This window comes from Odontesthes bonariensis, chromosome 5 (assembly GCF_027942865.1).
Source record: "Odontesthes bonariensis isolate fOdoBon6 chromosome 5, fOdoBon6.hap1, whole genome shotgun sequence".
In the NCBI taxonomy this organism is placed as follows: Eukaryota; Metazoa; Chordata; class Actinopteri; order Atheriniformes; family Atherinopsidae; genus Odontesthes; species Odontesthes bonariensis.
The window spans coordinates 9,048,818-9,063,210 of NC_134510.1; the positions used below are offsets into that span (position 1 = coordinate 9,048,818).

At 40.9% G+C, this 14,393-nt stretch overlaps 2 protein-coding genes across 2 annotated transcripts in view; one reads left to right on the forward strand and one right to left on the reverse strand.

The window, feature by feature from the left end:
* pop1 (POP1 homolog, ribonuclease P/MRP subunit) overlaps window positions 1-9,707 on the reverse strand; it is a 13,006-nt gene extending 3,299 nt beyond the window's left edge. Inside the window, exons 1-15 of the mRNA XM_075464790.1 lie at window positions 9,571-9,707; window positions 9,257-9,386; window positions 8,816-8,941; window positions 8,264-8,439; window positions 7,886-8,146; window positions 7,693-7,780; window positions 7,400-7,578; window positions 7,025-7,284; window positions 6,811-6,904; window positions 6,608-6,716; window positions 6,392-6,511; window positions 3,912-4,033; window positions 3,542-3,733; window positions 1,466-1,620; window positions 528-758 (exon numbers count right to left, since the gene is read on the reverse strand). Coding sequence (XP_075320905.1) covers window positions 528-758; window positions 1,466-1,620; window positions 3,542-3,733; window positions 3,912-4,033; window positions 6,392-6,511; window positions 6,608-6,716; window positions 6,811-6,904; window positions 7,025-7,284; window positions 7,400-7,578; window positions 7,693-7,780; window positions 7,886-8,146; window positions 8,264-8,439; window positions 8,816-8,941; window positions 9,257-9,383 — 2,240 coding nt within the window. The 5' untranslated portion in view covers window positions 9,384-9,386; window positions 9,571-9,707. The remainder of the gene's footprint in view (window positions 1-527; window positions 759-1,465; window positions 1,621-3,541; window positions 3,734-3,911; window positions 4,034-6,391; window positions 6,512-6,607; window positions 6,717-6,810; window positions 6,905-7,024; window positions 7,285-7,399; window positions 7,579-7,692; window positions 7,781-7,885; window positions 8,147-8,263; window positions 8,440-8,815; window positions 8,942-9,256; window positions 9,387-9,570) is intronic.
* Window positions 9,708-9,911: 204 nt separating this feature from the next.
* Window positions 9,912-13,823, forward strand: LOC142380657 (2-iminobutanoate/2-iminopropanoate deaminase-like). Its single transcript, XM_075466559.1, has 6 exons — window positions 9,912-10,077; window positions 10,993-11,098; window positions 11,733-11,787; window positions 11,902-11,970; window positions 13,192-13,247; window positions 13,346-13,823. The coding sequence occupies exons 1-6, from the start codon at window positions 10,013-10,015 to the stop codon at window positions 13,403-13,405; spliced, it is 411 nt and encodes a 136-aa protein (XP_075322674.1). The 5' UTR covers window positions 9,912-10,012; the 3' UTR covers window positions 13,406-13,823.
* The last annotated feature ends 570 nt before the right edge of the window (window positions 13,824-14,393 follow it).

Sequence of the window (14,393 nt, forward strand, 5' to 3'; positions counted from 1 at the left end):
ATTCCTCATGCTGAAAGCAAAAAAGCTAGCAAATAGACTGTAAAAATCTGTCCAATTTTTTAGTCATAAACTCAAAGCTTATGAGAGGGTTTCATGAGGATGGATGCAGTTCTTCCCCTCTACTAATATCTGTGATGTATTGCAGCAATTTAATGCTGCATGTACTTTGGGTATTCTCATAAGAGACATTACAATGAAAGTGAGATATACTGGAGATGCTATGCATCAAGCCTGGCTAAAGCTATACTGATTTCCCTCAATAAAAAAAAAAGAAAAGAAGAAAGCAGGAAAATGATGACTCAAACCTAAGGCTACAAAACCAGTGCACATTTCCCTCAAGGCACCTTTAAAAGTCAGCTGCATTAATATAGTTTGAGGTAGGATTTAAAAAGGATTTAAACTAAAAATCTGAGAGGATCTTGGAGTGAACCTGCAGGGGGGTTTATTTAAAGTCAATGCGAATAGAAGTATATTTTCCCAATGAGAGAATAAAAATCCATTAAATGACAAAGCAAAGAGACATTTACCTCAGTACAGTGAAGCAGCTTGGAGGCTTAGTTACAGTGATATCTTGTGATGTCATCACCTCCAGCACAGCATCAGTCTTTGTTGTGCTTTGGGTCTGCTCATCTCCTTTCCCCACCTCTCCTTCTTCCCTTGTGAGGAGCTCCCACTCCTCTGTCAGCTGTTGCCAAGAGCAACGGAAAGGAGCCAGACAGCCTTGTTTAATGTAATTGGTCCTTTTGGCGGGTGGACGCCTGCGGAAGAGGTTGGAAGGTCACATCCTTGTCAAACTGTTAGGGTAAACCTACCAATTTACGCAATTACGTCACGACTGCTGATTGGTGGACAATTGGGAGGGGCTGATGTATTACCATCTCATCTGCATACTGAGAAAGATCCACATTATGGATATTAACTGGGGTCAGATATTTGGAGAGCCTCCCTCTGTCAAAGCCTCAACAGACAACCTCACCTCTTACTGAAGCTGTAAATGAGTGAATATCAACCATGCTTGCAGGTGACCACAGTCAATACCATAGCAGACCTCATGGTTCCAATATAGTCTTGCTGTATCACTTAACTTTTGGTTTATCAAACTTAAAACATTTCCCTCCAAGTTTAAAGGTTAATATTAAGTTTATCAATGGTTGTAGAATACATATTGGAGAACATACCATCACATTCTGAGCAAAATCTTAAAATTGTTTTTTCTATCCACTGAGTGGCATATTAGTTATTCCAGAAACGTATTACAAGATACACTAAAACTTTGATGATAACTTAATGGAGTAGGTTGGTGCCAAGAATGAACAATGAATGCCTGGTTTGGGACCAGTTCGCATAGGTTAAAATGTTTACAGACACAATCATAATGTCATTGCTGAAAACTATTATTTTGTATCTGATAACAACAATCCTCCACAAAAATTGTCATATTGGTTCCCTCCCTGCTTCAGCTGACCTTTTGAATTTGTCCAGGAGCTCGTCCTCTTGCTCCTCCTGAAAACGAATGCCTGCAGGGCAGTCTGGATAATCGTGGGGAAAGTGGGGAGCCGCTTTATTTTGGGAGTGTTTCAGGCTCATGTTAAGTCCAGCAATGCGAACTCCTCTGTAGACCTGGAAGAGGGAGATTTTTCAAAAACTTAAACTCAAGTGCCTACTTGTTAATTTCAAGGCAATTCTGCTCTGTTCTGGTCCAAGAAAAGTGAAACTGTTAAAAATAAATAAAGACAATACATGACATACATATATATATATATATATATATACACACACATATATATATATACACACACATATATATATATATATACACACACATATATATATATATATATATATATATATACACACACATACATATATATACATACATACATACATACATACATACATACATACATACATTTCCTTCACCTTTTATCAGCCCCCTTAACTCTATACCATTGTATTAATGGATGCGTGCTTAAACCCTTTTCACACACACACACACACACACTATATTGCTAAAAGTATTCCCTCACCCAACCAAATAATTAAATTCAGGTGTATACATGCAGGCACCTAGGCACGCAGACTGCTTCTACCAACATTTGTGAAAGAATGGGTCGCTCTCAGGAGCTCAGTGAATTCCAGCGTGGTACCGTGATAGGATGCCAACTGTGCAACAAGTCCAATCGTGAAATTGCCTCGCAACTAAATACTCCACAGTCAACTCTCAGTGGTATTATAACGAAGTGGAAGCGATTGGGAACGACAGCCACTCAGCCATGAAGTAAAACGACAGAGGATGTGGATGCTGAGGCGCCATAGTGCGCAGAGGTCGCCAACTTTCTGCAGTCAATCGCTACAAACTTCATGTGGCCTTCAGATTAGCTCAAGAACAGTGTGTAGAGAGCTTCATGGAATGGGTTTCCATGGCCGAGCAGCTGCATCCAAGCCATACATCACTAAGGGCAATGCAAAGCGTCGGATCTAGTGGTGTAAAACACTCCGCCACTGGACTCTAGAGCAGTGGAGAGGCTTTCTCTGGAATTACGAATCACGCTTCTCTATCTGGCAATCTGATGGACAAGTCTGGGTTTGGCGGTTGCCAGGAGAACGGTACTTCTCTGACTGCATTATGCCAAGTGCAAAGTTTGATGGAGGGAGGAATTATGGTGTGTTTTTTGGGGGGGAAGGGGGGGGTTCCAGGAGCTGCGCTTGGCCCCTTAGTTCCAGTGAAAGGAACTTTGAATGCTTCAGCATACCAAGAGATTTTGGACAATTTCATGCTCCCAACTTCATGGAGATAGTTTGGGGATGGCCCTTTGCTGTTCCAACATGACAGTGCACCAGTGCACAAAGCAAGGTCCATAAAGACATGGATGAGCGAGTTTGGTTATGTAAGAACTTGACCGGCCTGCACAGAGTCCTTAACTCTGTGCAGCCAGGCCTTCTCGTCCAACATCAGTGTCTGACCTCACAAATGCGCTTCTGGAAGAATGGTCAAAAATTCCCATAAAATTACTTTTGGCAATATAGTGTATGTATTTTAAAGCCGGGACTGATGCAGATCAAACTTGATCTGTCCTTGTTTTGCCTCTTTGCCAGCAAGGGAGATAGTAACAGAGACAAATCAATCCCACCTCGTGTGTGCTTTCACACATTAAGCTGTCATCAGACAGCTTATTCACACAGCGATGCAGGGCTGTTCCTCCTCCATTTATGTGTGAATTACAAGTAAGAACAGCAGTGGTATAACGAAAACGGCTTTTAACACGTGTGAAAAAGGCTAGAGTTGGTAGAGAGAAGGTCCAGAAGTGCCACTCAGTCCATTTCAATGTGTATTCATGCAGGTGTTTCCTACACCATCCCAACTCAAACACACTACAATCATAAGTACTTGCATTCAGTTTAACAAGACTTCACAGTTTATAAGCACCCTGACTTTCAGTGCTAAGATAACCAAAACTAAACTGTTCAAAAACTCCTGGCAGAAAGAAAAAGATAATAAAGTTAAATTCTGTCAGATAATACCAGTGTCCAAGCTACCTACCAGAGGCACCCAAAAAGCCATGCCCCAGCCTTTAGGAAGGAGCAGGTCCCATCCAGCTCCCCAGGAGCTCATCTCATTCCCCACCTGCTTGCCAGGCTGATGAACCAATAGAATGGGGACTCGGCCCTGTGCGGGAACAGGGCTCAGCCTGGAGCCTGGCACCAGCACCTCACTCCTCATACGGTTTAGCTCCTTTAGGCGGTACACAGAAAAATGCTTCAACTAATGCAACAACCAAGCTTATGTTTGCATAGCTTCAAAGACAAAGGGACAAATCGAAACAAAGAATTCAGACACTAAATTAGATGCTTTTTATTACTATCTCTGATAGTAAGAAAATATTTAGTTTTTTTTTTTTTTTTAGAAAAACCTGCTCAGATATCTTGTTTTTGGTGACGTTGTCACGGACAGACGGCTCCCACAAGGAACTCTGACAGCAATGTTCTGAAACACCTCGTAACATCAGCTGCCTCCTCTTCTCCTCATCAATTTCTGAAGAAACACAGATACACAGCATGCTTCACTAGTTAGGAAAAACATGAAGCCAATTATTAAATGACCAGTGTAACTCAATAATAAAACATACGGTACTCAACTTTGTCAACATTAACATGCTCCAATATCTACTTTTTACAGGTAAACCAGGAGAAAATCCTAAATGTCATGCAGAATGGAGGGCAGTTCTTTATGTTAGGTCTGTCTTGTATGAAATCTGTGATTAATCAATCACTCAGTTTTGTTTCCATATTTGCTTAATTACTAATTTTGAAAATGAGGACAACAGTTTCTAGTAATCTAATACCTAGTAGGTCATTTTAAAAGTTATAATCCTGTTATTAAGAGCCTATCTGGATTATCCAATATGAAGACGGAGTAACCGGATTTATTTCACCACTATTGCTTGCAAGATTGGATTGACTGACCAACAACTGTATGTTCTCGTCAATAAAGTTGTAAGGAAAAAAGTCTTACTGATCAAATTGACCAGATAACACCGTTAACCTGTTTGCTGAAACTCCATGTGCTTGACTAAACGTGGTCTATAATTCACAAATATCATCCTCTGGTGTGGTTGCAAAGTCAAAGGCTGAGGAAGAATACAGAGCTGTGAAAAAAAGATTAAGAAGAAAAAAAAGAAAGAAAAAAAAGATTGCTTTGGCCTGAGGTGTAAATAACTTTCCCCATCTTGGGATTACAGAATTTTCCTTGCTATTCTAAAGCCAGTCCTCATTATTCTGACGCTTACAGCTGTTGATGCTTGCTTCATAAATCATGTGGGAAAGCGCATCCCCTCACATAAGAACAAATTCAGATGGTCAACACACGAAAAAAAAAAGAGTCCTAGGGTGTAAGATATTCTAAATGGTCCACTGCTTTTGCTGGAAATTGATTCTACACACATGTGATTTTTTTCTAATGATATAAATTAAGATTGTAGAACTGTAAGTGGAGAGCACTTCTCTCTCAGACTGCAGGTTTACTTGAGGTTCCCAGAGTTTCTAAAAGTAGAATGGGAGGCAGAGCCTTCAGTTATCAGGCACCTCTGTGGAACCAGCTGCCAGTTTACGTCTGGGAAGCAGACAGTAATTTCCTCACCCTGCTCTCTTTACTCTTTATGTATACATAACATTATTGTTGTCATTAACTTGTGTTTCTCTTTCTCAGTAGGTATTCCTGGTCTGGTGTTATGGTGATTGTTGTCCCCTCTTTCCTGTCCTCTCAAACCCCAGCTGGTTGAGTTTTTTTCTCTCATTGTGCACGCTGAGGATGGAGGGGATTGGATCGAAGAGAAGTGTCCATGCAATCTCCTTGTTCCCTTAGCTAGACAATTTTAATTAGTTCTGTATGAATTGGACCAATTTGGAATTTAATTTGATTATGACTGTATTCGAGTGAACTGGATTCTAATTGGCTTCAACTGGACCGTAATCTTTGAAGTGGGTTTGAGATGACATAGTTGTAATTTGGTGCTATATAAATAAGACTGAATTATGTTCAGTGTCCATGCATTTATTCAGGGCCGTTGTTCAAGAGGTGGAGTACTCTACAGAGCACCAGTCCATCACAGGACTAACAAAGACGGACAGGAGCGCATCAGCACACTCATACCTTCGAGTTAACCTGACATGCTTTTTAGCTGCAGGAAGGAACCAGAGAACATGGAGAAGACAAATGTTGGCTAAGGGAGCACATGCAAACTCCACACAGCCAGTTAGAAGGCTCAAATCTAGGACATTCATGTCATGAGGCAGTAATGCTAATCCCTGAACTACCCTGCTCCATGTATACAATCAAATATCTTAAAATGCAGGATACCTTTTAGGGGAAAAAAATTAAGTTGTGTTCTTCTACCCCACAGCCCCAAAAAGAGGAACGTGTGAGCAATGAGAATATAGTTATAATAGGTAACATGCATGAAAATAAGTAGTATTTTATTTTGCGGTTCAACCACATTTTCCTTGGCCTTGCGTTATTTGTTAAGCACACTTTCTCTTCTAAATAGTTCCCTTTAAATCAATCAACTGTTCTCAGTCACTGAGGATGTGTTTGGAGTACAGGGTCCTGCCAGGATTCGAACCTGGAACATCTGCATGGCCAGGCAGAGGCCCCCCCGGAGCACAGAACCAGATACGTACTCAGTGCGACAACCTCAGGACTGGAACCAACAGACTGATTCTGTGATGAGCTACACTTCTTTTCTCTTACTGAATAGTCAGTTTTCAATTGGGGTCCGAGAAAGGTTACATCCCTGCTTACATACTGTATGATGTAAATGTATGTTAAAAAGTACATTTAGGTTCTTTAAACCAACTTCCCCCTGCATCGTCTTTCTAGAAGGTCAGATTTTACCTTGGGCCTGGTTTACACAGGGCAAAGCTTTAACCTTCTTTGTTGGTAAAGTCAGCCTGGGGTCATCCACTGTCAGCCCAAGCACAGTGCCTGGGGGGAGCTCTCCGGTTGAGTAGATGCCTGGATAAATCACACAGACCAGCATAAACGCACAATGAACATGCTGGCACAAGTACAAAGGAGGGGAAAAAAAAAAGAAAAACAGAAAAAACAAACCTTTCAGTGTGTGAAAGACATCCGTTTGTTGTTGATGCAGAGCCATCATGCTCTCATCTTTGCAGTGCTGAGGCCACCAGAGGGAAGGAGGCTGGGACTTGTTCACTTCCTGGAAAACAAAACAAAAAGAAAATCAGAATTATTCAATGTGTGAAAAGCTAATTATTTTCAGACTGCTCAAGTTAAAACACCACAGTGCTTACATCACAGTGCATAGCTGCTTCCAAAGTTTCCACCAGCACAGAATGCGACTGAGGCCCAATCAGGCGGTAGCGAATAATCTCCATTGTGAGATCGCTGCAACAAAAAAAAAGTGAATAAAAGAATCAATCATTATCTGGAAACTTATTCTTCTAAATTGTACAACTAAAAGTGTACTTATTTAGTTTCAGAGCCAAAGTTGGACACTTCACTAACTTGATGACTATTCCAGTTGAGCTGGACTTCCAGCTAACTGGGGTACCAGGTAATCTGGTTCCATCTCCCAGGATCTTCTTTGCAGGAGGTCCGCCGATATCTTTACCGCCCCGTTTTCTCTTTGTTCCAAGTATCAGGTTGGCTTCAGAGGTGTTTTCAGGCTCTGTTTGTAAGTTGGGATGAGCTTCTGCAGGTGGTACAACTGGGAGTACTACAGCCTCACAACACTGGCACACACTTTGTAATTCAGGGAGAAGATCCTGGAAAGATTGAACAGCATCTTGAATGAACAGCCCTCCTGTGATTTACTCTTGATTGACTAATAACTGCTAAAATTCCAAAACAAGTAACTATTAGTTTTAAAACTCATCACACCTGCTTAAGAGTTGGATGAGCCCAGATCCACAGCTGCCTATGAGTTGAACCTTGGATTCGGGGTCTCCAGAGGAAGGTGACAGGGCCCAGAGGCTGTGAGGGGTACCATCCTGCTCTGTACACTGTAACACTGCCCTGTCTGCACCCTGACAGACACAGGGCTGCAGCAAATGTAGGCCCTGTGAACACAAATCAGAGCTTTTAACTCTAGACTGAAACAAATCATAGAAACTTAGACCCCAAAAGAAAAGGAGTTCACAGAGGAAAAAAAAAACAAATGTATTTGCACTCACCTGCTTCTTTACTGGTCAGCTGTGACAGAGCAGCCAACAGCTGGCCTTCCTGTCCTTGTAGCTCTATACAGCAGTAATAAGAAAGGTCCTGAGTAGACATAATCAGAAAGGTTAAGCCCAGTTTTTCCACCAGTGATATCCCTTCAGGTCCTGTAACTAAAGCATAAAACCCACACTTGATTTGTGTGCTTACCTGTAGAAGGCAGTGGCTGCTCATTGCTCTGTAGCATGGCCGGTAGCATTTGTATGTGGGCCTGTCCCCGAGACAGTAACCCCACTTTTTAGCCATGTGGAAGCGCTTGGCGTGCCAAATGTGTGTCTCCAGCCAAATGTTTTTCCGTTGCCTGCGGTTGAACTCCAGCAGCAGGTTCCCATGCCGCCGGCGAGCCTTGCGGCTTTTACTCTTCGCCAGTTCCTTTTTCTTCTTAGGGCTAGCCTGAAGGCTCTTCTCCCGCTGGTGGAAGAACACATATTTCAGTGAGCAACCGAGAGCTACTCAGAGTGGGAGAATTTGTATGTGGAACAAGAAATCCTAAATCCTAGAAAAAAAAAAAAAAAGTTTGAAAATTACCATTCTGTTGGCTACGTCTCTCAGTCTGCGAGGAAGCCGCTTGGTATTGTGGCTCATGGCCCGTCTTCTCATGTGTTTAGGCAAAGCCTGAAACACTTGGCTGCTGCCTGTTGTCTTGCTGACTGCTCTCAGCATGGCACTCACCTCTGCAGCTCTTGCCCTGGAGAAAGCTCCAGCTGGGTGAGGAGGAAAAAGATGGATAGATCTAATTTCAAACATCAATCTAGTGAATCTGACACTCCATTTGTGGTTAGGGAGCAAGCTCACGGTTAGGTTCTTCCATTCTGTGACTCTCTACATCCTTTGTTAAATTATTTGTTTACCTGAGAGGGCAAAACAAATGAGCTCACCACCACATGAAAGCTATGGCTATTCAAATACCAACAGTATTGGCTACAATAGCGTAAAACAGAATAAATATGATGAAAGATGGAACTCAACAGCAAAAGTTTTGAAAACTGGAAAACGAGTAAGGGATGTATAAAAATGTGTCACCGAGCACAATACACTGCACTTCAGAGTGAATTTGCATGAGGAAGACTATGTCTTTACCAGGGATGTACTTGGGCATCTCTTTGGCGTAACCACCACCATCTTTATGATGACCACGGACCCATCCACTCCTGTGGGGAGGTTTCATCTGCCTTTCTGAGGAGTGGTGCACATCAGATGAATCACCTGCAGGAATATAGTTTTGTCAGTGATTTTGCTTCAGGCCATTAATAGCAAGCTAGCAGTCTTAAGATGAACTCGCCGGTCATTTGTCCTGCTGGCACAGGAAGAATGGGATCAACTAAATTACACTAATGTAGCACCTGACAGGGATCTTTGCCCTTGCATAGATTTAGTCATTCCTATATTCACCATAGAGACACAGACGCTCCTGAACCTTTCATTCCTGTCTGGTAAGGGATGGCAGACAGTCTGCAGCCCTGATGACCAAGCAGCAGAGATGACGCCATAGAAAGAAGACAGACAGTGAGGATGGTGTACCTGGGACAGAAGTGTTCCCCCCGCTCCGAGCGCCTCTCTCCACGTTAAGAGGCGAAGATGGATACTGCACACTGGCGGGCTGATTCTTCATCTTCTTCTCTCGCATTTTGACTTTAGCTGCAGACATTTTCTGTGGAAAACGAGAAGGCACCGCTATGGTCGTTTGCTAAACGAAACGCTGACATTTCAAAACAATTGCATGACCGTTAGCCTGCTAGCAAAGTTATCTCCCTTAAAGTTGGTGTCCGTGTGACTGACAAAACACAAACATATTAACGCAACGGGTACACAAACGTTTCCTTTAGCAGAATTACCTCGAAATTTCCCAGGTTGCGAATGTTTGTCAGACACTTCACTCCAAATGTAGGCGTCTTCTCTCCTCACAGTTGGCTACCATGTGAGTTCCCCTCATGCTAGTCTGCGCCCGGTTTGCTTCCGGATATGTCGTGTTAGCAGCATGTGTAGAATACTGTCGCAACAAAAATACACCGTCATAATAAGAACCTTTTCTTTTAAGGTAATGTCACAGTTTTTCGCCTTTTCTCTAAACTTGATATAAAAACTTTTTCATATCTGCATTTAAAGACCGAAATAAATAAAGTACCAAGAGGAAACATATTTTTGCGCCATCACTGTATAGTTTACGGTAAAGCGAGCCGAACGTCCTTGTGCTGTGACGTGTCTTCACTTTGCAGCTCTGGTGAACGTTTTTTGCTCTGTTTTCTCTCACTCTTGGATCCGTATAATCTGAGTAACATGGCTACACTAGTCAGAAGAATTGTCAGCACGACTAAAGCCCCTGCTGCTATCGGCCCATACAGGTGAGAATTGTTTTGATGAATCAGTGTTCAACTTAACAGCTGATGTACACCAATTACTTACGTTCGGACCACATGACAAGCGGGAACTGGTGTATTGAACATCTATCCGCTTTTTTTATTTTAAAGTTGATTACAGTACATTTCTGAGTATACGGTGTAGTTCGCTTGTTTCATTGTTGGGGAGGCGGTGGGGTGCACATGCACATTTCAGGAGCAAAGTTCAGGTCTTTGGATTTTGCACTGTTTTCGATTTTGAAAGCTTGAACTATTAGGAACAACAGGTTTGTGCTTGTAGTTTTTAGGATACGGCGTGTCTCCAGGTGAAGTTCCATATGGTAGCTCCTTGATGAGCATTTTAAACATTTGCACGCATTTGCACTTTAGTGCAATATCTCATGTCCTGATGTGCAATATTACAATATCACCTTGACACTTTAACTACAATATCACTTTAATCAAATAGTCATTTTAATTTTATCGACGCCTTATTTTATTTTATTATTGTTTTTATTTGCTAAATATTTTGTTTATTTATTTTTTGTCACCCCCTTTTGTGTTTTTATTTTGTTTGTGATTCCATTTTCTTGCTCTTCTTTTAATGTACCGCTCTTCGCCCTTCTAATTGCCCTTCGGGGATAAATAAAGTTTTTTCTGATTCTGATTCTGAAAATAAAGTGAAACCGACATTTGATCAGAAGGGCACACATAGCTATTCTTAATAGATAACCGATTAAACACGAGAATCTTTGAAATCGCTCTGTTAAACACTAACAGGTTTAAGTCCAGTTTTTTTTCTCTATCTAGTAATTGAATGTGCTTGCTTCTCTATTTCTGCAGCTAAAATCACCAGAGAGGATGAGAAGATTTCAGTCTGTCTAACAGGTAACTCTTAGATCCTGTTTGTGTTTTTTCCAGCCAAGCAGTGGTGGTGGATCGGACCATGTATGTCTCAGGACAGCTGGGGATGGAGCCTGCCAGTGGACAGCTGGTGGAAGGGGGGGTTCAGGCTCAAACCAAACAGGTGACACTTTACGACACAAGTGACCGCCATCATTCAGTCATTCATAAACGTGTGGCACCACAACAATTGAAAGGGACTGTGGTACTTTAAGTTCCTGTTTTTCCCTTTTAAGTTTCTCATGACCAAAACTTAAAAAAAAAAAGAAAAGTGGTTATAAATGTATTATTTGGAAGTAAATTAATCAGTCTCACAATTCAAAGTCAAGATAAATGAGTACAGAAGACCTTCTGTGCAAAATCGGAAGCAAGGAAGAACAGTGAGAGACTTTTTAAAAAGAGTTGTGTTGATGTTTGTTTTTATTTTATTTTTACTCAATAACTATATACAATGTGCAGTTGATAGGTAAACATAAATAAATATCAGCATATCCCATGAGCACAGTTTGCCTTTACGACCAGTTACAGGTGCATTTGCACTTCATCAAGATACAGAGTTCAGGGTTGGGTCAGGGCTCCACCATCTGTTGTAGTTCTACACAATTCTGACTGCATGTTTGAGCACACTGTCAAGCTGTGGAATTGATCAAGGATTGGTCAGATATACTTCGCAGTGTATGATGATTAGAATCTAAACATTTGAAGTGCTATGCACTGTGCTGTACATTGAGTTGTTAAACCTCTTTGTTTTTTTTCAGGCTCTTGTGAATATGGGTGAAATCCTTAAAGTTGCTGGATGCGGTTATGAAAATGGTGAGGGAAAAAAAACAATCTCTGGTGATCAATAGATTAGTATTATGTATGTATGTTGACTACCTTTTGCTTTATTTCAGATCAAGTCATGCATTTTATTTTGATTTTCTGCAGTTGTCAAAACCACAGTGCTCTTAGCTGACATAAACGACTTCGCCGATGTCAATTCTGTTTACAAGCAGTGTAAGTATCGTACTCAATCATATTGCAATGCATCTGAAACTAGCCTGTCTTAATGATAGACTAAACTCTTGACTACTCAGCAAAAGCTCATTGCTTTCATCTTGTAGTACAAAGTTAGCCACTGGGTGGCAGCACAGCCTCGATAAGTAATATCACTCCGCTTGGTTGCTTCTGAACACACCCTTTTATTTGCAGACAACAGTATACACTTAAAACCTGCCCAATCCTTGCCTCTAATCGAGAGTTATCTGTGCATTTGTTACTAAATATTCTGAATATGCCAAGCAAGGTCCAGAGCATGCATATATATGAAACAATCATTCAAACAGTAATGTAATGTAATTTTCTTTGATAAAAGAAATGTACAGGGACTATTAACACTTGCTGGGTTACTTTGCAGAGTGAAACCTGAGCTCCTGTTGCCAGTGGATTAAGCTTAATCTAATTTCACTGTCAATTAAGTTGTGATAATAGGAGCATTTTTAATTGTCATTAAATTCTTTGATCTTTGGAGGGGGAAAATGACTGACAAGGAAAAAGCAGTAAAATGCTGCCTTCACCTATGGGGAGCGTGTGGTACAAGATTTAAACTCCAAGCACCCAAGAGTGGTTCAGAATATAAAGCCTTGAAGGAAAATCGACTGCCCCCATAGATGGATAGATGGCTTCACTTCACTTTAATTTATGGCGTGGTGTTTGTTTGCCATAGGTATTTTCACTTTTTCTGGTTGATTTAGAATTTAGGTATGAATGAAGTTGAGTGGCGCCATGCTGGTATCACAAGAGACCAAAACACTTACGAAACCAAAGAAATAACAACACTTTAAGTTCTGCTGATAACAGTGTCATTCTGAGAATGAAAGAGATGTCAGTGAAGTGCGGTCAGTGCATGCCAGTTAATGTGTCATTGTTACTGTGGCTTAATTGCTGTGCATCTCCCCTTATATGTCCTGTAGTAGTATTTTGTTCTAATGAGATAGCACAAGCTAGTGAGAGTTTTGTAGGTGCTTTCGCCATCAATCATTGGGTGATAGGAAATGGAGAACAAGATTTTGATATGAATACTTTGCAGATTAAAAACTGTGAATTATGACGGATTCATAGGTTAAGACCAACATTGTGTATGTTTAACTACTGACTGGTTTGCATTTTGACTGGTCAGCAAAAATGATCCGTGCGTCTGAATCATTCATGGTGAGTGTGTTTAAATGTTCTCTGTAGTTTTCAGTGCCAACTTCCCAGCCAGAGCTGCTTACCAGGTTGCTGCTCTCCCCAAAGTGAGTACTAGACAAAGATTTTTGCTCTTCTTCTCCGATTCTGTGATCATTTTATCCAAACTGAAAGCCGTCATCTGCACTGTGTTGTGTGTCTCCAGGGTGGACTGGTTGAGATCGAAGCTGTTGCTGTTTTGGGCCCTCTGACCGATGCTTCTTAACAAGCACATCTATCAAACAATAAAAACTGCACTGCTGCAGAAAATCTGAATCAGCTATATTGTTTTGTAGGGCAAACAAGAACTGATTAAAAACAAGCTAATGGAATCTTATTGTTGATAGATTATATTTTGAAGGCCATTAGATGATTTTTGTTGTTATAAATAAATAGTGGGTCATCTGTCAGTCTAGCAGCAGTCAGGCTGGGAGCACTTTCTCTTCTCATTAACATTGATGAGACTTGTTTGGAGACAACGCTGCGTTTTCATCTCCTGCTGCTCACATTTCACTCACAACAGTTAAGTATCTAAGCTTGTTTGTTGGCTTGAGTTACACCAGTCATACTCATGACAGTATGTATATTTTCTTTCATTATTGATGATCAGCAAAAAAAAGCAATAAATTGTTTCCTATAATACATTCCTATAGTGTGGTGTTTTTGTTTGTTTGTTTGTTTGTTTTTTCTTGACATTGATAAAAGTACCTGTAGCTGAATAAACTAGCAAACCTTTTGTGGCTTAGTCTTCTTCAGCCTCTCAGTTTTCCTCAGTGGATATGTGTTGATGATCTTAGGCCTATGCAGCAGTGGTGGTTTAAAGTAGATCAGATTACAAGAGCATGGAGAGTTCATGAAAGATATTATTTTCTCTTTAAATTTAGCATTAAACTCTAGCGTAACCCTTGTTACTGTGCATATTTTGAAGAAGTCCTTATCGATGCTGACTAAACTTGGCTTGCATTCCCTCACAACATTACATTGCCTGATTTTTCTCCTCCTGTTTGTATCAGGTAAACACCTTAAGTGTGGTTTTGCTGTGTCTACACAGCACAGTGATTGTCTAACAGCATTTGTTGTTCCATTTGCCTCTTAAATAATATTCAGAAACATTTATGTTTTCACTCTGGTGCTCACTCGCTCCACTGTTTCTATGGTTTGGTGTTTAATAGGTGTTTATCAGTGTTAGAAAAAAATAGTAGCTCCGGCAGCTT

Excerpts from the sequence above, each read along its gene's own strand:
- LOC142380657 (XM_075466559.1), top strand. The coding sequence starts at position 10,013 with ATGGCTACACTAGTCAGAAGAATTGTCAGCACGACTAAAGCCCCTGCT. Across the intron at positions 11,788-11,901 it reads TGGATGCGGTTATGAAAATG|TTGTCAAAACCACAGTGCTC; the intron begins GTGAGGGAAAAA and ends GATTTTCTGCAG. Across the intron at positions 13,248-13,345 it reads AGGTTGCTGCTCTCCCCAAA|GGTGGACTGGTTGAGATCGA; the intron begins GTGAGTACTAGA and ends GTGTGTCTCCAG.